Here is a 22,433-nt window from a genome sequence, read left to right on the forward strand (position 1 = left end):
GACTTTTGTTTCTAGTAATTGGCTAATTATTTCGGGCAAAGGAACATTTCTCTTGCATCAAATTCCAATAATCAGACAAGTAATCACAAAAATCTAAGAATTCCTTAAAATGGTGCACTATAACCAAATGCGCATACTCCAAATTTATTACTTTGTATATATATATATATATATATATATATATATATATATATATATATATATATATATATATATATATATATATATATATATACATACATTGTATTTTCACAGTTATGTGTCTCAATACAGAACAATGCCTCATATAATAATTGTATGGTCAGTAACCCAGAGTATATTAGAATATATAGTGTTTGTTACAATAAAGTATCTCAAAACAGCATAGCCCCACATAACATGAATAGAGTTATTCAGTATGGTCATTAGACCAAGATCTGTTAGAATGTACCAGTGGTTCTCAAACTTTTATTTTGTGTGGACCACCTGAACATTGCTGCAGGTCTTGTTAGACCACTTAGATATTTCTGAGAGTTTTGGTAGACCACTTAATTATCTTTCCTGATGTTGATTGTACCATTAGCAAACTACTGTAAAGCGCTTTGTATAAAAGCACTACATATAACAAACTCAATAATAATTAACATTTTTTTCTTCTTCACAAATTATAACTCTTATTTTAATATCAGTAGTCTTTCCTTTTTAGGAAATTTCAGGTTCTCAATTATTCTGCAGCCTTTCTGCTGACCACCTGCATGGCATAGTTTGAGAACCTCTTAAATACAGTGTTCTTGCTGCAAGTGCCTCGATACAGCATGTTCCCTCATATAACAGTATTCAACTATTAAGAGTCTCAATGCATAACAGTTCCTAACATAACATGGGTTTGGTCCTTTATCCAAGTTATATAAAAATATACAGCATTCTTTAACAATTATAAAGAACCTCAATACAGCATGGTCCCTTATATAACATAGGTATGGTCACTAATTCAGGTCTGTTAGAATATATAGTGTTCTCTCACTGTAAAGTAGTCTCAGTACAGCATGGTCCCTCTTATAATATAGCTATTGCCATTTGTCCATGGTCTGTTAGAACATACAGTGTTCTGTCAGTGTAAAGTTTCTCAGTTCATAATGGGCCCTAATATAATATAGGTAACATCACTAATTCAGAGTCCATTAGAATATATAGTGTTCTGTAACTGACATGTATAGTTTCTCAGTACAGCATTGTCCAACTAATAATATAGTTATGGTCATTTGCCCATGGTCTATTAGAATATATAGTTTTCTCTCACTGTAAAATACCTCAATAGACCATGGTCCCTGATATAACATAGGCATTAATTCACAGTCTGTTAGAATATATAGTGTTCTCTCACTGTAATGTTTCTCAGTACAGCATGGTCCCTCTTATAATATAGGTATGGTCATTTGTCCACGGTCTATTAGAGCATATATTGTTCTCTCACTGTAAAAGTACATCAATACATCATGGTCCCTGATATAACATAGGCATTAATTCACAGTCTATTAGAATATATAGTGTTCTCTCACTGTAAAGTACATCAATACAGCATGGTCCCTCTTATAATATAGGTATGGTCATATGTCCTTGATCTATTAAAATATATAGTGTTCTCTCACTGTAAAGTTTCTTAGTTCAGCATGGTCCCTCTTATAATATAGAAAAGGTCATTTGTCCATTAACTATTAAAATATATTGTGTTCTCTCACTGTAAAGTTTCTCTGTACAGCATGGTCCCTCTTATAATATAGGTATGGTCATTTGTCCATGGTCTTTTAGAATATATAGTGTTCTCTCACCATAAAGTGCATCAATACAGCAGGGACCCTCATATAACATAGGTATGGTCACTAAAGTAGTCTCAGTACAGCATGGTCCCTCTTATAATATAGGTAAGGTCATTTGCCCATGATCTGTTAAAATATATTGTGTTCTCTCACTGTAAAGTTTCTCTGTTCAGCATGGTCCCTCTTATAATATAGGTATGATCATTTGTCCGTGGTCTTTTAGAATATATAGTGTTCTGTCACCATAAAGTCCATCAATACAGCATGGTCCATCATATAGCATAGGTATGGTCACTAATTCAGGGTCTATTAGAATATATTGTGTTCTCTCACTGTAAAGTAGTCTCAGTACAGCATGGTCCCTCTTATAATATAGGTAAGGTCATTTTTCCATGATCTATTAGAATATATAGTGTTCTGTCACTATAAGGTACCCTAGTACAGTGTGTTCCCTGATATAATATGAATCAGTTTATGTACTCAGAGTCTATTAGAACATACAGTATTCTCTCCATATAATGTTCTTATTACAGCATGGTCCTTCTTATAACATAAGTGTGGTAATTAATCCAGGGTCTATTATAATATACGTTGTTTTCTCACTATGAATATCCTCAATACCACTTTGTCCTTCAGGTAACATGAGTATGGTACTTTGTATTGGTATTAATTCAAGTCTTTTAATGCGAACAGTGTTCTCTCACTTTAAAATGGCTCAAAACAACATGGTATGGTCCCTTTTATAACATAGGTGTTTGAAACAAGTTGTGGCAATTTTCTGAATTATAGAGGAAAGATTTAAGGTTAAAATTAAGGTATGTTTTTGAAGATATCTTGCTCAGTTTTTGCACATTTCGTGCACTCAGCTAATTTATTTGCATGAATACTTAGAAGTTAGTGCAGATCCTTCTATTGCACATCTAGAATAGACCCTGGAATCACTTTTGGGGGACATCATAGAATAGACCCTGGAATCACTTTTTTTTGGGCGGGGGGGGGGACATCATAGAATAGACCCTGGAATCACTTTTGGGGGGACATCATAGAATAGACCCTGGAATCACTTTTGGGGGGACATCATACTATAGACCCTGGAATCACTTTTTGGGGGGACATCATAGAATAGACCCTGGAATCACTTTTTGGGGGACATCATAGAATAGAACCTGGAATCACTTTTTGGGGGACATCATAGAATAGACCCTGGAATCACTTTTGGGGGACATCATACTATAGACCCTGGAATCACTTTTTGGGGGGACATCATAGAAAAGACCCTGGAATCACTTTTTGGGGGGACATCATAGAATAGACCCTGGAATCACTTTTGGGGGGACATCATAGAATAGATCCTGGAATCACTTTTGGGGGGACATCATAGAAAATACACTGGAATCACTTTTGTGGGGACATCATAGAAAAGAACCTGGAATCACTTTTGGGAGGACTTCATAGAATAGATCCTGGAATCACTTTTGGGGGGACATCATAGAAAATACACTGGAATCACTTTTGGGGGGACATCATAGAAAAGAACCTGGAATCACTTTTGAGGGGACATCATAGAATAGAACCTGGATTCACAATTAAGGGAAACATCCTAGAACAGACCCTGGAATTACATTTTTTGAGGGGACAGTTACAATGTTTGAATATTGAACCTACCTCAGTATAAGACAACCTCCCTTATAATATGATGCACTTTTATGGCTTCCTAGAACATCATTATAATTAATGACCACTGAAGTCAGATTAATCAAGCACTTTTATGGTATTATAATTAGAGACCACTGTAGTCTTATTAATTGGCACTTTTCTGCCTTTTCAGAACAGCATTATAATTAGAGACCTCTGTTATCTGATAAATTAGCCCACAAACCTGTTCTGATACTGAAAGACAGACCACTGTATCTTTGATTATGTTACGCAGTGCTGTAAGTAATATCGGTATATTAGTATCATTTGGGTCATCACATTCACATGATCTAAACTTAAATCCATTTGTTAGTTTGCTTTTAATCATTATGTACCAACAACATTTGTGTTTTTGCCTTTACAGTGCTTCAGCATGTTAAATCTAGGTGATTATGTATCTCTGATCTTTTCTGAATATCTTGTCAACTCAAAATATGACTACATTTTTAGAACGTTAGGTTTAAATCCAACGATTACATTTTTTAGGCAGATGACATGATTCCAGTAATTCAAACATGTTCTAAGTCACATGACAGTACTCTTGATAGAGATGATCTATAAATTGAATGGTTTCAGCAATGAATTCGTAAGTCAGTTTCTTATGACCTGCATTTCCAGTTATTCACCCACCCTACCAACTTGACCACAGTCACAACATTGTTGAAAATCTTGATTGAATTTTGTTTTATATTTTACTGTACTAATAGATATAGTTTAATATAAGGGATTTATCATGATAAAACATATCTAAGGTGTCAATCATGAGTTTGAAAAGCAGACTTGAATTTGTGACATGGCCATCAGAAAATTTTCAAATTCTTAAGTGACACTGAAATTTGTCATTTTGCTTTGCTTGCTGGCTTGTGAATTGCATTTGTCGTTATTCATACTTCTGACATTGTTTCATTTGATAAATTAAACTTGTTATAGGGTGAGTTTTGTATTTCATTTTCTTAATTGAAACAAATGTTTATTAAATATGGTTAGCTGCAATCTTTATTTGTCATTCATATGTGTTTTTTGAACAAATTAACCATCATGGACAGTTTTTGAAACCAATAATTAGTTTCGTAAAATTGGAAGTCAGTTCCTGTCCTTGTTAAAATACATTGATAAAGATTTTATATTGTAGAAAAGTTAGTGTATTTTTTATATAAAAAAGTTAAAAATATGCTTAAATGAAAACTGATGAGAAAAATAACCCAGGTTAGCTTGGGGCTGCTGTGTTTAGCTTTCATCTTTAGCCATTTTATAGCTTTTAGTCAGTAAAAAGAAAAGCAGATTAGCTTTTATAACCCCCTTAATGCATTTTATGCTGGGGTATGCAATGTTTAGTCAGAAGAATTTTGGTTCCTGATTATAAAGAACCTTAGTACAATACAATCTCTGATACAGTCTACTTTTATTACAATGACCAAATTGTTTCTAGTCATGTTATCATAGTAAACAATCTGGTAAAAATCATATTTGTTTAATTTGGAGGAGTTATCACCCTTGTCAAATTATTGTCAAACCATAATTTATCATAATAAGAATGAATCAGAAATATTAATATACACTTCATATCTCATATGAGCTTAGTTATTTTAAAGAAATCTTATCCATAATTTACTACATTTCAAACTAATTTGTAGCTCTACTGGTCACAGACCATGAGAGTTTATGGGATGGTCAGTCTATTGTCAGTTGTCCTTATGTCCATTAGCATAGTTCAGAGGCCATCTTGAACATCATGTTATTGCTTCTTCTCCAGAATGGATGGTCATATCAGCATTTGGTTTGCTTTGAAAGATTTTGTATTTTATCTAGTTGGTCCTATATGAAAATGGTGCCACTCTGAAGTCTAATATGGCTGCCACAGCAGCCATGTTAAAAATGTTGTTGCTAATCCTGAACAGTGGCCATCTTGAAAATCTTGTTATTACTGCTGGTCATATCACTATTGTGTTTTCACCAAGAGACTTCGTATGATGTCTGATCAGTCTTAAATAGAAATGGTGCCAATATGATATCCAATATGGCCACCATGGCAGCCATCTTGAAAAACATGTTATTGTTACTGCTTCAAAAAATAAAGATCAAGATGGGGTTTCCACCAGAAGACTTCTTATGATGTTTTGTTGGCCCAGAATGAAAATGGTTCCAATCTGACATCCAGTATGTCAACCACAGTAACTAATTGGAAAATATCATTGCTGGAAAATATGTAGATCGTTTCAACAGTCAGAGGTGAAAAAGAAGAAGTAGTGTTATCCTGAATTCCCGGCTTTTTTTTTTTTAGGGTCAGTAGAACACCAGTCACATTAAGGGATTCATGCCTTGTAAAGAAAATATTTATGTACTGTTGTCTGAGAGTTTCTTGATAAAAGTAAAATAGAAAGGAATGAAAATGTCATAAAGAAGAAGCTTTAAAAGAAGTGAAAACATTTGTTATCAGGTCATTAGAGCCCTATATCAAGAACCCTATAGTAATTGCTTTTTTTTCGTCCATGTATCCTACTTAGTCTAACCGGCAACCAGACTGGATACCATTTGTTAGGTGAACTGCCTAATACATATAAATTGTGCCATAAAAGATTTCATCTGTATTGGGTACATTTTTGATGGAGTTATTGCCCTTTTTTCCAGCAATATTATATCTTCCGTACAGCATATCCTAGTAACCAGCATGGATCAGAAACTATTCATTGTATCTGGTGCACTTTTTTATGTTCGTTGTTGCAAGATGTAGATATACCTTTTTATGGCTTTTGTCTTGGAAACTCCAATCTGGATTGAGTTACGGTCATGGACAATTACCTTAGTATCTTCACATGGGATGTTTCTTGTAACCAGCAAAGCTCAAGAACTGTACAATGTATTCTGACACAATTTGGCATCACCACTGCCTCATAAATGTTACTTGAGCCTCTTATGGGTTTAGTCTTGTTTCAGAGAGTTATGGCCCCTGATTGCTCATCGTTCAAATTGGTTTCTGCAAGGTAACTTTACCAGAATTTTGTTGGATTTCTACAAAATATGGCATGGGTCTTTCAAATGATGACACCTTAAGTAAGTTTTGTTTCCAGCATTCCATAGCATCATCTACAGGAGTTACAACCCATGATTGTCCCCCTTACTTTGGTTTTACAGCATAGCTTTACTAATTTGAGTTACATTTCAGACATATTTGACGTGAAGATTCTACTGTTGAGATCTTGAATGAGTTTAATTTGAAGTGTTCCACATTATCACTTTCAAGGATTATGATCCCAGATTGCCTTTCCTTCTGACTTTGCTTTCCTCAACATAAAATAAGTAATTTTGCATTACAGGCAAAGTTATTATGCACCTTTATATTGCTGAGACTTTGAATTAGTTGGATTTTCAGCACTCCATACCATTATTTGGAAATGCTATGGTCCCAGAATGCATGTCTTCTCTAAAGATTGTTTTTCTTTTAAAGGTTGTTGTTTTCAAGGCCCTGCAAAATCTTGACAATGGAGCCTTATGTGATGTACCCTAAGCTTCTAATCACTGTTGGACTCAGTTTAGATCAAATATAGCATTGACTACAACTGTTCCTATCAGTTTTATATCAGAACCTGAACATTTTGTTGTAATTAATATCAGTGTACCTAGAGTTGACCATACATAATGGAGGTTTAATAATTATGTTTTTAGCTGTACTGTTCATAGACCTAAATGTGGATATGTGAGAAAGCTTGCCAGTAGCTTCTTGAGGGTCGGTGGTTCTTTCCGGGGATTTTCCGGTTTCTTCCTCCACCATTAATACTGGCTGCCATGTATAGCCTATCGCATGCTGAAAAATGGCGTTAAACCCTACAACAACAACAACAACAACAACATAGACCTAAAAAGCTGATAGGATGTCCTGTTGTCCATCATCTGACATCTGCCTTCTGACATCTGTCTTGTCATTTAACACAAGTTTGCTATCACTACTCCTCCTAAACTATGTGGAGGATTTCCATGAAATGCATGTTCATCTCAAGGTCTAGTTGGTCCTAAATGAAAATGGTGCTGCTCAGACATCCAGTGTGGTCACAACAGCAGCCATTTTTGAAATCTTGTTATGTTTACTCCTTCTAAATGGTTTGTCATATCAACATGGTGGTTTAAAAGCAGTAATAAAATCCCAGTTACTATTGCCTTGCTTACCTCTTCCAGTGAACATAAGGAACAGATCTGGCAAGGAAGAGCAGTGATCTCATTCTGTATCTTCTAATGTGAGTTCCACCATCATGTCATTGTTGCCTGACTGGTCTTTGGCTGGTGACTGGTAAATGAGCACTAGGCAGCAGTCAGTGGAGTCTCATATTCAGTCTAAGGACAGTGATTGGGTAGATACCAACCACCATCTCTATGCTGCCCATCAATCTTGATAAGGATATGGTGTCGGCTTGTATTCACATGACTAGGGAAGGGAATCAGATTGGCATCGCCCCTTTTCCTTCCATCACCCTTCAGGTTTACCACCTAAGACCCTTCTCACTTGGACTTGTGTTCAGTGAATTTGGGTTTGAAGGCCAAGAACATCCTCATAAGATTGGATTAACTCTCTGTGGCAGCTTCACACCTAGATCTTCTATTCCTCCCTCATTCAGCAATGGTGTGGGAGCTTTCCCAGATGTTTTCAAGGGGTTAAGAGTTTGTCAGGCAACATAAAGGGTGTCTGTCTCCCTCTCTACACTGACCTTTATATTGGCATCCAGTTTTAGAGTTCACATGCTTGCTTGGCTCTTTAAGCCCCCTTCCCTTTGGATGCTGGTATGATGCAATTGGGGATTTAGGTGGAGTACTACTGGACCACAGTAAGCCCCTTCTAAGGTCTGCCCCATTGGAAGCAGAGATGTTCTTTAGAGGCCTCATTCCCTCAGTGGCAACTCAATAATTTAGGGAACAATAACTCTGCTCTCTCTGTGTCAATCATAACCCATTGAAGCAGACCAGGAAGCATGCTCATCTGTAACACCCTTGGGACCTCATCTGTTTTTCAAGAGGATGCAACCCCAATAGTCTCAGAAGCAACCTACATTCAAACCTCCCTCTCACTTGTCATTTGCTAACTGAGGTGGCCACAAATGCCAGAAGGGGAAATCTGCAGCTTCATTCATGTTTCCCAAGGAGGATGGAGGCCTCACAGACACACTGTATCCTATCATGCATTCCTCATCCCTTCATCCCAATTGGTGCTTGACTAGCCCTCCTTTTAGGAGTCTGGTTGGGTATCATGGAAGATTGATGGGTTCTTTCTCTCGAAAGAAAGGGTGGAAAAGTGGAAAGTTTTTACTTATCTTTCCACCTTAAATGCCTTCATTATGGAAGAACCATTTAAGATGGAGACTGTTGACCTTAAGGATGTGTACCTTCCTATTCCCATGTAAGTTTTGCCTGGACCAAAAGTTTCATTTTTAATGTTGGCCATTTGGCCTAGCTTCCATTCCTAACGCTTTTACCATGGTGATGGGAGTTGTCATAGCCCACCTGCATCAGTGTCCACAGATATCCCATCAAAGATCTGTCATACTGTTGGTCCATGATTACCTGACTAGAGCTTATCCAGAACTTAGAAGAATCAGATCAAATTCCCTCCCAGGATTTTGTTTATGTGGGGATCAACTTATTCACCAGCCTTGAACAAGTTCCCTGTCTCCTCTGTTGGCATACCAGGCTAAGGCCTTGTTCTCAGCTCACCTATACCTTATACTCATGGGGACCTTTAACTCTGTGGCAGCCTTGTTCCCTTAGGGAGACTTACATCCTCTGCAGTTTATTCTGGCAAAGCAGAGACTGCACAGGAATCCTATATCAGCTCAGATCTCTTTGGGATGAGAATTTCATTATCACTTTGAGTTGGTGGTACTGTTGGAACCAGTTTCTGACTGGAGTACCAATTCACACCCCAGAACCTCACTCCTGTCTCTACACCAATGTGTCAAATTAAAGTACTCATCTGGAGGGGTAGTTCTTCAGGGTTCATTGTACCGGGAAGGAGCTACAGGTACCGCTCACAGGGGTATGTCAATTAAATAAGGAATCATTGTGTGATGGTCTCTTGTGATAAGATGTTTGTAGTAGCATGTCATAGACGACATTAAGGTACACATGCTCTTTCTCTTGGTATTAAGATTTGGAAACTCTTGCATTAGGAAGCCTCAAATGGGATCAGGCTCTAAGCTGAATAATCTGGTAAACAGTTTATCCTGAAGGGGCAGGCTTGTACTTATGGTCTCTGCATCAATCTGTAACATTTCCCCACAAGTCTTACTGTTCAACTTGAAGGCAAGACTTTTTAATGTCTTCCCAGTCTCAGATCTAAAGGCCTGGGCAGTGGATGCCTTCAGTCTAAGGTGGGGTCATCTGTTCCCCGTCACCTTTCAGAATGATTCAGTAAGTGCTCCAGATAGTCAAGACCTACACTCTCTGGCTCATCCTGGTGGCCCTCTATGGTACCATGGGTTGTGGTTAAGTGATCCACTCAGTATTTTGCTAGACCAACACAGATACTACAGCAGCACAGGGGGTCTCTTCTCTGCAGGAGTGCAGAAATACTCCATGTTCACACTTATTTCACCTCAAGTGATCAGTACACCAGGACCAGGTTTCAAGCAAGGTTGCGAATTGTATCATCCAGACTAGGAGACAGTCTACTTCTGAGGTCTATGATACAAAGTTGATAATCTTTTAGAGTAGAAAAATTTTGATCCTAGCTGTCTGCCACTGAGCACAATGGCAGATTTTATTCTCTTCCTGTTTGAGGAGAGAGATTATTTGGTTTCCACCATTAAGGGCTATGGGGCAGCCCAGTCTAACATGTTGTCTAAGGATTTGTGTGTGCTTTCTGTTCTTATTATTTTTTTGAGCTGCAGAAACCAGTTTCTCACTCACTGATGAATATATGGAATCTTTCATGTGATTTATGGGCTTTGTCAAACCCTTTTATCAGCTGTTAAGTGAAGCTTCCTTTTAGACTGTCTTCCTGTTGTCCTTAGCATCTACAAGGAGAAGGAGCGAATACCATGCCTTGTCTTTTAAGCAAGATTGTTTATAGTCCATTAGTAATTATGAGGTTGTTTCTCTTCTTTGCAAACCTGGCAAAGAACCAGCTCACTTCTCACCGAGATCCTCATTTCCATGCTGGGGATGATCAGGATAGGCTTCTCTGTCCAGTTAGGGCTTTATGGTTCTATTTTACCACTGTGAAAGGAAGAAGAAAGGGTTGGATGAATCTTTCCTATCTTATAAGGGCTCTGCTGATATTTGGACATCCACTATTTCCAAGTGGGTAGTCCTCATTATTTAGAGTTGATGCGTCCGTCACTGAGAGGGCCCTATTCTTTCATGAGAATTAAAGTTAGGGCTTTAACTGCTTCCTGGGTTTCTCTTAACTATTCTTAATTAGAGGATGTTATGAAATCCATGTTTTGATGGTCATATGTTACTTTTTCCTCTTTTTTTTCCTTGATCTTTTGTGTACCAGAGCAAAGGCATTTAACTGTTTGGCCCAATAGTAATAGCACCAAATGTGACCCAACCTTATGCCAGCTTACAGTAGCGCCATAATGGTAAGTACTTCATTTATATGCCATTTTCTTGAGGAACTTGCAAATTCAGCAGGGTAATAGTGACAGGTAATGTATTACTGCTATTAAAATGTAGTTTTTTGGGGGGATGAAACTAATTTTAATTATGTAATACTTACCTGTCACTTTTGTAAGAAGGTCCCATGGGACACTCACATGACTTCGTTATTACATGCATGTATGGATGGTTGTCTGATCTGTGGTTTGTGATCTGATGATGGGTGGGACTTGGTGGAAAAAAGGGCTGTCATCCTCCTCATAACTGGAGAGATCTGGATCTTTCCCATTTGTGGGAAGGATTAACGCCCCTGAAAGACAAGAATGTACTAGATTTCCATGGTTCAAAAGTCTTTTAAGGATCTGTGATGCTCAGTCTGGAATTCGTCAGTGGTGATACATGAAAAAAACCACAAGAGACTGAATCCCCACCCCCATTCATGAGAGAAGATTAGTAGCTTTTGAAGGCTGCATCCCAGTGAACGTGAATAACAAATTGCACCTTTTTGTTAAGGAAGGGCAATATTGTTGCTCTAATAATAATAATAATAATGATGATGATCGTGATAATAATAATAACAACAACAATATTAAATATGATGAGGCTTCTTACATTGGATAGTCACACCACCTGACAGGTCTTTTGTGACCAGTCACTTGGCCCCAGATGATCTATAATAGGCATTGTGCCATTCACTAGGCAGTAGTTACTGGTCACCAGGCTTCAAAGACCAGTCACTGGGCACTAGTTACAGGTCACCAGGCTTCAAAGACCAGTCATTGGGCACTAGTTACTGGTCACCAGGCTTCAAAGACCCGTCATTGGGCACTAGTTACTGGTCACCAGGCTTCAAAGACCCGTCATTGGGCACTAGTTACTGGTCACCAGGCTTCAAAGACCAGTCATTGGGCACTAGTTACTGGTCACCAGGCTTCAAAGACCAGTCACTGGGGTCCCATTATAGATGTGGGGGAAAGGGATGAGGCTGATACCGCACTCCATTTCTATGATACTGATGAAAATCTTGTCACCAATTCTTCTGAATGGATGTTCATATGAACATGGGGATTTTACCAAAAAGGCTTTTAATGGTGTCTTGTTTCTCATAAATGAAAATGGTGCCAATCTAATTTCAAATTGTTTTCTCTCAAAAATATTAGAGATGGTTTCAACACTCCAAATCTGAAATGAAGAAATGGTCCTATCTTAACCTCCTGGAAAATCTTTTGGGACGGTAGAGTATCATTCCCTTAGATGGTTACCTGTTCATGTACTATAATCCAGTAAAAGACAGCCTTGCATATAATAACAGTTAAGCATGGCTTCCTTGCCAGAGACCTTTTATTTTCCTACTTATGCAACTTTCTGCAGGGCATTGGCCAGATTAGCAGTTTTTAAATCCACACCATATTATGTAAATAAGTTGATAAAAACAGGTTGCGGACTGTAGGTGGATCATGCAGAGCCATATTTGGCCATTACTAACTTGGCATGTCTGACTCCTGACATAAGCAGGACATATTTATTCCCATGATTTGTTTGGACATTATGTTTTCCTATTTAGTTAAATTGTTTAAACACTCAGTAGCCACATATCACAAGACAGAATAGGTGTGAAGGCTTATCACATGGACTCATCAGAACTCTTTAATCGAATGAATTATTGCATTGGTTAAACATGAATTTTTCACCTTATTTCACATGCATTTTTTAAACACATCTTTCCCCACATTATTTCACATGCACCGCTCCGGTGGCCTAGTGGTTAGAGCATCCACCTCGGATGCGGGAGGTCGTGGGTTCGATCCCCGGCCGAGTCATACCAAAGACTTACAAAAATGGTACTAACAGCTGCCTCGCTTGGCGCTCAGCATTAAGAGGTTAGTGTTAGGACTGGTTGGCCTGGTGTCAGGATAATGTGACTGGGTGGGACATCATGCTTCATGTCTGCGGCATGATGCCCCTGTGCTAGACATCACTATAAACTGCCACATTGCAGACATCGCAGCGATATGACTGAAAAATTGTTAAAGCTATGTTAAAAATCAAAATCACATTACATCACATTTCACATGCATTGTTTAAATGTATTGCAACACACACACCCTATTTCATATGCATTGTTGAAACATGTATTTCCCCCCTTATTTCACTGGCATTGTTTAAACATATTTTGCCCCTTATTTCACTTGCATCATTTAAACACATTATTGCCCCCCCCCCCATTTATTATACATGCATCATTTAAATACATATTCCCCCCCTCACCTTTATTACACATGCTTCATTTAAACATATATTCCCTCTCCTTTATTTCACATGTATTATGTAAACATTATCCCCCCCATTGCACATGCATTGTTTAATCATGTACATGTATTTCCATCTTCATGCATTAAATGTCTTACTTTCTTATTATGTTTTACAAGTGTTGCAAATCTAAATGCTGATTTACTAAATAAAGAAAGACTTTGAATATTAGGCATGTTCCACTATTACAATAAATCACATAGTCTAGAGTTTTAATGCTTGCTAATTGCAGTCAAGAACTTGTCTTTCCATGGTGAAATTTTTCTGTGCAAATCAAATGAATCCTAGTATTTGATAAATAGTTTCATATAATTATCAGCATTCATTGTATTTTTTTTTTTATTAATGATGACATACTTTCAAGATGCACTAAAGTTTTTCTGGTTTTCATTGCTGATATGCAACTTCATGGAAAAGAGCTCAAGTTTCAATGTCAACAGCATTTTGCATCATTCTCAAGAGTTGTGGCCCCTTATTGATTTTTAAAAGATCTCAAAATATGGTTTCCACACAATTAATTGATTAAATTTCAACCAAATTCAGCATGCAGTTTTAAAATCAACAACACTGATAAGAGTGAAGTTGTCAGCACTCTTCACTTTATTTGATGGAGTTATAGCCCGTGTTGGCTGTATAAATAATGCCCTAAGGGTGTTGTTTTTGCACCCAGTCCTGTGTTATTTTTAGATTTTGATAAACTGTGGTAAACAGCTTATTGTCAAGCTTACTTTGACAGATGCTCAACCTAGTGATCAGTTTGGCATCCTTATGCATGTCTATCCATACATCTATCTGTCCTCACCCTAGATTAATCTCATCGTTGAAGCAGTTTACTTTCCTTTTATGTATGTCTTTTCTATCTAAATAAAAGGCAGGCTATACAAAAAGGGGTCTCTTGTATCAACAAGACCTTGGACATTATTGATTATCAATTTTGTACACTTGATAGCATTTTGGGTAGGCCATCTTTTTATGCAACTCCATGATGTGGTAATTGTTATTTTTGTGTGTCTCTTGTCCATCTGTTCATTTCATTTTCTAATGTGCTTTGGTGGGGCATTTGTGTTCCATTATTATATCTCAGGTTTGAGATCTGGGTGTATTGTAATATGAATCTTTATTTCCAAATAATCTTATATGCCCTACCAAAAATATGTCAAGCATTATGTACCTTACACCATTACACCATATTAAAAAGTAAAACAAGCCTATTTCATGGTCACAGATAAGCAGGTTAGTAAACATCATTTCTTTAAAATTTCTTGATATGTGGTTGTTACTATATGGAGTGAGTAAGGCAGACAGCAATCACTATTCTGTGCTGTAAAATTTTAAAATATATATTTGAAACCTTGAAATTTGCTAGTAAATGCTGATTTAGACTTGAAATTTGTTATTAAATGCTGATTTAGACTTGAAATTTGCTAGTAAATGCTGATTTAGTCTTGAAATTTGCTGGTAAATGCTGATTTAGACTTGAAATTTACTGGTAAATGCTGAGTTAGACTTGAAATTTGCTGGTAAATGCTGATTTAGACTTGAGATTTGCTGGCAAATGCTGATTTAGACTTGAAATCTGCTGGTAAATGCTGATTTAGTCTTGAAATTTGCTAGTAAATGCTGATTTAGACTTGAAATTTGCTAGTAAATGCTGATTTAGACTTGAAATCTGCTGGTAAATGCTGATTTAGACTTGAAATCTGCTGGTAAATGCTGATTTAGACTTGAAATCTGCTGGTAAATGCTGATTTAGACTTGAAATTTGCTAGTAAATGCTGATTTAGACTTGAAATCTGCTGGTAAATGCTGAGTTAGACTTGAAATTTGCTAGTAAATGCTGATTTAGACTTGAAATGTGCTAGTAAATGCTGATTTAGACTTGAAATCTGCTGGTAAATGCTGATTTAGACTTGAAATCTGCTGGTAAATGCTGATTTAGACTTGAAATTTGCTAGTAAATGCTGATTTAGACTTGAAATGTGCTAGTAAATACTGATTTAGACTTGAAATCTGCTGGTAAATGCTGATTAAGATAGACAAATGCATCATCTCAAGTAAATTCATGTACATTAAACAGCATCACGACATCCATATATTCTTTGATATGACAACTTTCCTGGCTACTCAGTATCAGAGGTCCAATATGTCACTGTAAGAAAATATATAGCACAAAGTACAAAATATAAAGTTTTCATTGTCTCACAGGTTTGCAGACCACAGTTTACAATAGCTCAGACTGGTTTCAAGATTATTGTTCAGAAGTTTCTCATTTCTTACTTTTTTTCGGGACACAGTTTACCAAAGCATATACTTCTTTCAGGATTACTGTTTGTAAAATTCCCTTGTCTGAAACATTTGATTGACACAGATTACCAAAGAACAGACTGATTTTAGGATTATTGTTTTTGATTTGCTGGGCAAAGTTTATTAAAGTACAGGCTAGTTTAAGGATTATTTTTGTCTTGCCTTCATTAGCATACTACAAGATATGGCAACACTTTATAGCAGGAAGTAATCAGAAGAAAACAATAGTTTTCAGTTGTCTCAAACTATAATGTTTACATTGCTTTTAATGATGACACATTAGCGAATTGTTGTGGCATCAGTGAAGTTATTATGACATAATTTAAACAACATAATATATTGGAAAAGTATTCAGTGTCCTATTGGGTTTCTTTTATGCATTTACAATTTCATTTCAGTTAATGGATGATGTCAGTATCAATTCAATGGATGTGGGTGAAGACCATTCAACATGACGACAACCCTGGAATAGATAACTGACTGACCAGAGCCTCTGTGATAAGTTTTACAGTCAGGATTAGATCAACATATAATATGAATAATTCCTTTTATATATTTAAGAATTGCATAGTTTTAATTCAAGTTCAGACAGTTTTGTTAGGGAGTTCATTGTACAGATTTGAGAAGTTTACGATGTAAAATCAAAATGAAATAATTCTTGTAGTAAGCTAAACTAAAACAAAAGAATAATGTACATGAAATTTGAGTCTTCACTGCTATGTTTCTGCTGTTCAAATAACAAGATTTTAATCCCAAGCAGAAGGCTATGTTGAATAAGGGCCATTTTCTGCCCTCTCTCAAAGTGATATATAGTACATCTACAAGGTGGTGTTATTTTGTTTTAGACAAATGTTTTGGCATTCGTGTGCCAGTTGTCATGGAAACAGCTTTTAAAAAAGATGAAAGAAGACATGGATATTTTTTTCTTCAGTTTTCCATGTATTTCTGTTTGATAGGACATATCAGTAAATTATTCTCTAAAATGATACAGATATATTTTGTAACATACATTACATATATTATTGAGATATAACCTGGAAAGGAATACAAACTGTCCCTAGGAGTCCATGTATATCCACAAAATGAAAAAAAAAACTTGAAAATGATTAAAGTTTCTTCATGAAGCTAAACAGGTGATTAAGTTTGCTATAAAAACTAACTTGAAAAATTGGCTTATAAAAGAGAAAGAATGAGATGCTATTCCTTACATATGAAATCAAACCATAAAATCCTGCATGGTAGGCATCTGTCTTAATATTTTAAACGTATACGGAACTGATAAAGATCATGTCTGATTTAAAGCTATACATATTTCTTTATGTGTAGCTGGATCCCTGGACTGTATTCTGTTTTTATTTCTAAAATGAAGATTGTAATAATTATATTAGTAGAGACCAGTCAGTCCAGTATTTTACTGTACATTGAGTTTATCCTCACTCATGAGATAGAAAATACTTTAATTTTAGGAGTTGTGAAATAACCTCCTTACCAGTCATTGGAAAAGTATTATTACAGAATATGAGCATAAAGTCTTTTGTTCGTTTATTATGTTTAATTTGTAAACTAACTAGATATTTAATCATTCGTCATATAGTTACATAATTATTTCTGTTATAAGATAGGAATATTCAGGTTGAATCAGAACTGAGCATATTTTTAAAGAATGCCTGCAAGGCCCTTTCAGATAGCCAGTGGTACCACCTAATGATTATGTCAATTGTCTGGACTTTGCTATTGAACTCAAATTGTAAGTTAGTATATATGGTACATATAAGCTTGTGAAGTACGAAAGGAGAACAGTAGTATTAACTGTGTATATGGGCTATAGCTAATATGAACAACTTGCTGATAATCTTAACAGGGCAAGTTAACACGGAAAAACCTTTCAGCATTAGGAGCATGATATATAATTTAAGATGTTATTGATAAAATCTGAAATTACCTACCATTTGTACTTGCTTATAATTCAAGTCAAACTGCACAGATCCAGATCTGCCATTGCATTATGTGCCAGCAGATCAAAGTCTAGGTTGTATGAAGTTGGTACTCGACTTGTGAGTATATACATTAAGCCAAACTGAACAATTCAGATGGTCCTTATATTGGTTCAGTTATAAGTAATTCTCTGACTCTTAGCAAAGACACTTAAGTTGTTCAGCGGTACCTAGTTCAGATTAGAACGCAGAAATTGCTAGCTAAGGTCAGAATGCAAGAGACACAAGAGTTGTTCAGAGGTACCTAGTTCAGATTAGAACTCAGAAATTGCTAGCTAAGGTCAGAATGCAAGAGACACAAGAGTTGTTCAGAGGTACCTAGTTCAGATTAGAACTCAGAAATTGCTAGCTAAGGTCAGAATGCAAGAGACACTTAAGTTGTTCAGAGGTACCTAGTTCAGATTAGCACTCAGAAATTGCTAGCTAAGGTCAGAATGCAAGAGACACTTGAGTTGTTCAGAGGTACCTGGTTACGGTTAGAACAAATACACTAGTGTTTCTTAGAGGTATGTAGTTAAGGCTGGAACACATACACTAGTGTTTCTTAGAGGTATGTAGTTAAGGCTGGAACACAGGAAATACTGGAGTTTTTAGTGGTAAGTAGTTAGATTAGAACATGAGGGACACTAGGGCTATTCAAACAGAAGTACCTAGTTACGGTTAGAACACAAGATCAGCAGAGACACTAGAGTTGTTCAGAGGTATGTAGTTAAGGCTAGAAGACAAGACATTAGTGTTGTTTAGATATACATAGTTAAGGCTCGAACACAAGAGACAAGTTGTTCAAGGTAAGTAGTTAAGATTAAAATACAGGGGACACTAGAGCGCTTCAAGCATTAGTACCTAGTTACGTTTAGAACACAAGATCAGCACATTCACTAGCAATTTTTGTATGTTAATTATTCTCCATAATTATGTATTGTGTTAACTTTATATTATTATTTGGATTTAGAATGATTATATTACAAATGAATGAGATGCCAAACTAATGTGATTTTTGCATAATTGTATGCATGTGTGTTTGATAATGTGTGATTGTATTGTGGGTGTGAATTCATTTGTACTTTTGTCTCAGTTTAGAATTTGAAAGAAGGTCTCATGAGAGAATAGTATTTACGTACAGAGTTAACCTTATTAAATTTATTATTATTATTTTTTTATTGTTAGCTGACAAGACCATAAGGTCAAGTGAGCTTATGGGATGGCCTTGCATCCATAATGCATTCATTAACAACTGCTATTTGAAACTTCTTCTAAACAATACTGTACCAATTTTGACCAGGTTTGGTAAATAAGACTTTTGCAAAAGATGTTGATCCACTGTCAGATATGGCCACCATTACAAATAATAAAAACCCTGTAACATATAAATAATTATGATCACATTTTGGCAAAAAGCATCCTGTCAGAAGACTTTTAAATGTGTCCAAATAATGCCAATCTACCTTCAAATATGACAGCTGTGCTTAAAATAGAAAAGCCACTGATACTAAAAGTAGAACTTTAAAACAACTTTTCTCTAAAACAGAATGAAGACCTTTCAGTTTGGTACAAATGATGACAATCTGCCATTGGATTTGGCAACCATTACCGAAAATAAAAAAATTAAACAAGTTCTTCTTCAGAAGTGTTGGATAAATTTGACCTATCTTGGCAGAAAGCATCCTGGCATGAAAGCCTTTCGTATAACTAATGCTGATCTCCTGTCAAATATAGCCACCATTACTAGAAATAGAAAACCCTTTTTACAACTTATGTTCCAATACCACATAATAGAATTTAATTTAAGCATTTTCAGTTTTCTACAACTGATCTACCATCAAATATGGCCACAACAACAAAAATATTTTAATTTTTTTGTAAATGACTTCTCTAAAATCACTGAACTGAATTTTTTGATCATATTTGACAGAAAGCAGTCTGGCATGAAGACCTTTCAGATTGTACAGATTATGCCAATATGTCTTCAAATGAGGTCACCATGACTAAAAATTATTTTAAAAAATATTTAAATTCACTGAACTTTACCAAATTTGACAAAAAGTATCTTCACATAGAGGACTTTAAAATTTATTGCCCATCCACCACTAAAAGTAGAAATACATGCATCTAACTTGCACATGGGCCTTTCACTATTGGACAAACCATGCCAGTATGCCATCAAAATTAATATGGATGTAGATAGAAAAAGTAGAGAAACCTTGAAACAGTTTTTGTATCAAATGGAATCAACAACTTTTAAAGAAATTTCAGCAGAAACCATCCTTCTGTACCAGATTTTTTTGGTCAATTGCTCTTGCATTTGGCTATTAGGCAGATGTCAGCCAGGTGAACAATCTCACACTCACTTGGGTCTCTTCATAGTATTATTATTATTATTAAATTGGGGACCCATTCAATAAAGGATGTAAATCACAGAGATTTCTTTCAAAGCCTAGTTTGTACAAGATTACTGTATATTGTATACCATTATCAGTTATTGTTTAGTAAACTTTATTGCAATAGTATTTTTAGTAGTTTGTGCATCATTGAAAATGTATAAAGAAATAAGAATGAATATTTTGTATTGTGATTTAATTTTGAGAACTCAGTGATTCCAATATTTTATAATTATATTCAGCACATCTTTTGTTTAGGTTGCATCAGTTATAAAATAAGCTGCATAACATTCCAGTTTTTATACAGATAAAGTAAGGGGTATTGTTCTTTGTATTCAACATTTACAGATAAAGTAAGGGGTATTGTGCTTTGTATTCAATATTTACAAATAAAGTAAGGGGTATTGTTTTGTATTCAACATTTACAGATAAAGTAAAGGGTATTGTGCTTTGTATTCAACATTGACATGGAAAGTGTTAAAGACAGTGATACAGCAGTGTCATTTCTGACAAAGCACAAATTATTGATGTCTATTGTTCAACCAAAATTATTTCAAAGCTTATTTGAAACAAGCCAACATCTTACTTTTGGACTTGTTGATTTAAGTGGACCGTATTTTTTAAGTGTTATTTATTACTGGATTAAATTTGTAAATCTTTTCCTATGTTACATATCAGATCAATCAGAAATGTTTTGTATGATGATTTGTAAACTCCAGTCACTTTTCATCTATTTTATCCATTTCTTCCAAGTTATATGTATTTGATGTGAATAATGTTATTAAATTGCCAGAAATATTGATACTGTAATCTGACAGATTACATTTTCTAAAATGTTATTTTTTTTAAATCAGTAAAGTTTCTGAAAGGTCCAAAAATATGAAATAAAAGAACATATAAAGACTATTAACCACTAGCACAAGTATTTTTATGGGGTGTGGGTAATTATTCTTGCCTGCATTAAGTATTAGCAAAACACAGGTATCACTTGTTCTGGTAGGATCAGGAATGGGTAGGGTTTTGGTTAAAAAATTTCTGTCTGATCATAAGTTACAAAGATTGGGAGGGATAGCTGTCATATATGGACTGTAGAATCAAGAATGTCCATACTTTCTTTGACCCACATTCTAGGTAAAGGTCATTTGAAAATCTTGTTTTCAGGTTTTCAGTACAATTTTTTTGGTATGGTTGTAAGTCATGAACTATTGGGGATTTCTATCACACTTAGATCGTATATTGGTGAAGGTATTTCCTCAAATATCCATGCATCTCTACAATCATGTACTGTCATACTTAGACTTTACAGTGATTAAGGTATGCCCTCAAATGGCAGTGCATCTCTACACTTCATTACCTATGCTGTCTGATATCCATCTCTACAATCCTGTAGTGTCACACTTAGACTGTACAGTAATTAAGGTATGCCCTCAAATGGCAATGCATCTCTACACTTCATTACCTGTGCTGTCAGATATCCATCTCTACAAAATCCTGTAGTGTCACACTTAGACTGTACAGTAATTAAGGTATGCCCTCAAATGGCAGTGCATCTCTACACTTCATTACCTGTGGTGTCAGATCTATCTCTACAATCCTGTAGTGTCACACTTAGACTGTACAGTGATTAAAGTATGTTCTAAATGGCAATGCATCTCTACACTTCATTACATATACTGTCAGATATCCATCTCTACAATCCTGTAGTGTCACACTTAGACTGTACAGTGATTAAGGTATGCCCTAAATGGCATTGCATCTCTACACTTCATTACCTATACTGTCAAATATCCATGAACCTCTATACGATATTTGGGCATGATCAGTGTCATCTAACAGTGAAATATACCTATATTAGGCAGGGCATGAGGAAAGACATAAAATTCCTAGTGTTGTATTATTATTTACCTAGGATATAGGTTGTTTTTAATTAAATTTCCATATCTTGAACTTTTAATGAAAATTTAGTTAACTGATATCAGTTTAAAATTTATTAACATTACTGCAATGGCTTGCTTATGACATCATTTATTGGTATATGTATTTGTGCATCTGTTTAATAAAGCAAGATAAAATATTATGTGCATCTTGATATTGTTGTTTATGATATGAATTACTTTAGGTGGCACTCTGCAGTTTCATAATTTGTATAGGATTTGATTTTTAAAGAAAAAGAATTTCCCAGGTTTTCCTCACAGGTTGTATTGGATATTTAAAAAAAGACCATGTATATCTTAGGTATTCTTCAAAGAACTTTTAATTTCCTTTATTCTGGTGTATGATTGATGAGTGTAATTGGGCCTCTGGACTATACAGCTTGGCTTCAGATTTGCACCAATCAAAAAACTGCTAGTCCTGCTTGGTCAAGTTCACTT

The 22,433-nt window shown here is 35.6% G+C and overlaps 1 protein-coding gene across 3 annotated transcripts in view; it reads left to right on the forward strand.

Annotated features, from left to right (window-relative positions):
• LOC149775305 (P2X purinoceptor 4a-like) overlaps positions 1-22,138 on the forward strand; it is a 62,707-nt gene extending 40,569 nt beyond the window's left edge. The window contains exons 11-13 of one of the 3 annotated variants that reach the window (XR_016416598.1): positions 3,978-4,077; positions 16,088-18,397; positions 18,428-22,138. Coding sequence is in view for 2 of the 3 variants with exons in the window: in XM_089944182.1 (XP_089800308.1) it covers positions 3,978-4,052 (75 nt within the window). In the remaining variant the exon portion in view is untranslated. Of the gene's footprint in view, positions 1-3,977; positions 4,078-16,087 lie in introns of all 3 variants that reach the window. The other 2 variants (XM_089944182.1, XM_089944183.1) reach the window with 2 other exon arrangements.
• Positions 22,139-22,433: the final 295 nt, after the last annotated feature.

Source organism: Sinohyriopsis cumingii, chromosome 19, assembly GCF_028554795.1.
Source record: "Sinohyriopsis cumingii isolate HCF-2022 chromosome 19, ASM2855479v2, whole genome shotgun sequence".
Lineage (NCBI taxonomy): Eukaryota > Metazoa > Mollusca > Bivalvia > Unionida > Unionidae > Sinohyriopsis > Sinohyriopsis cumingii.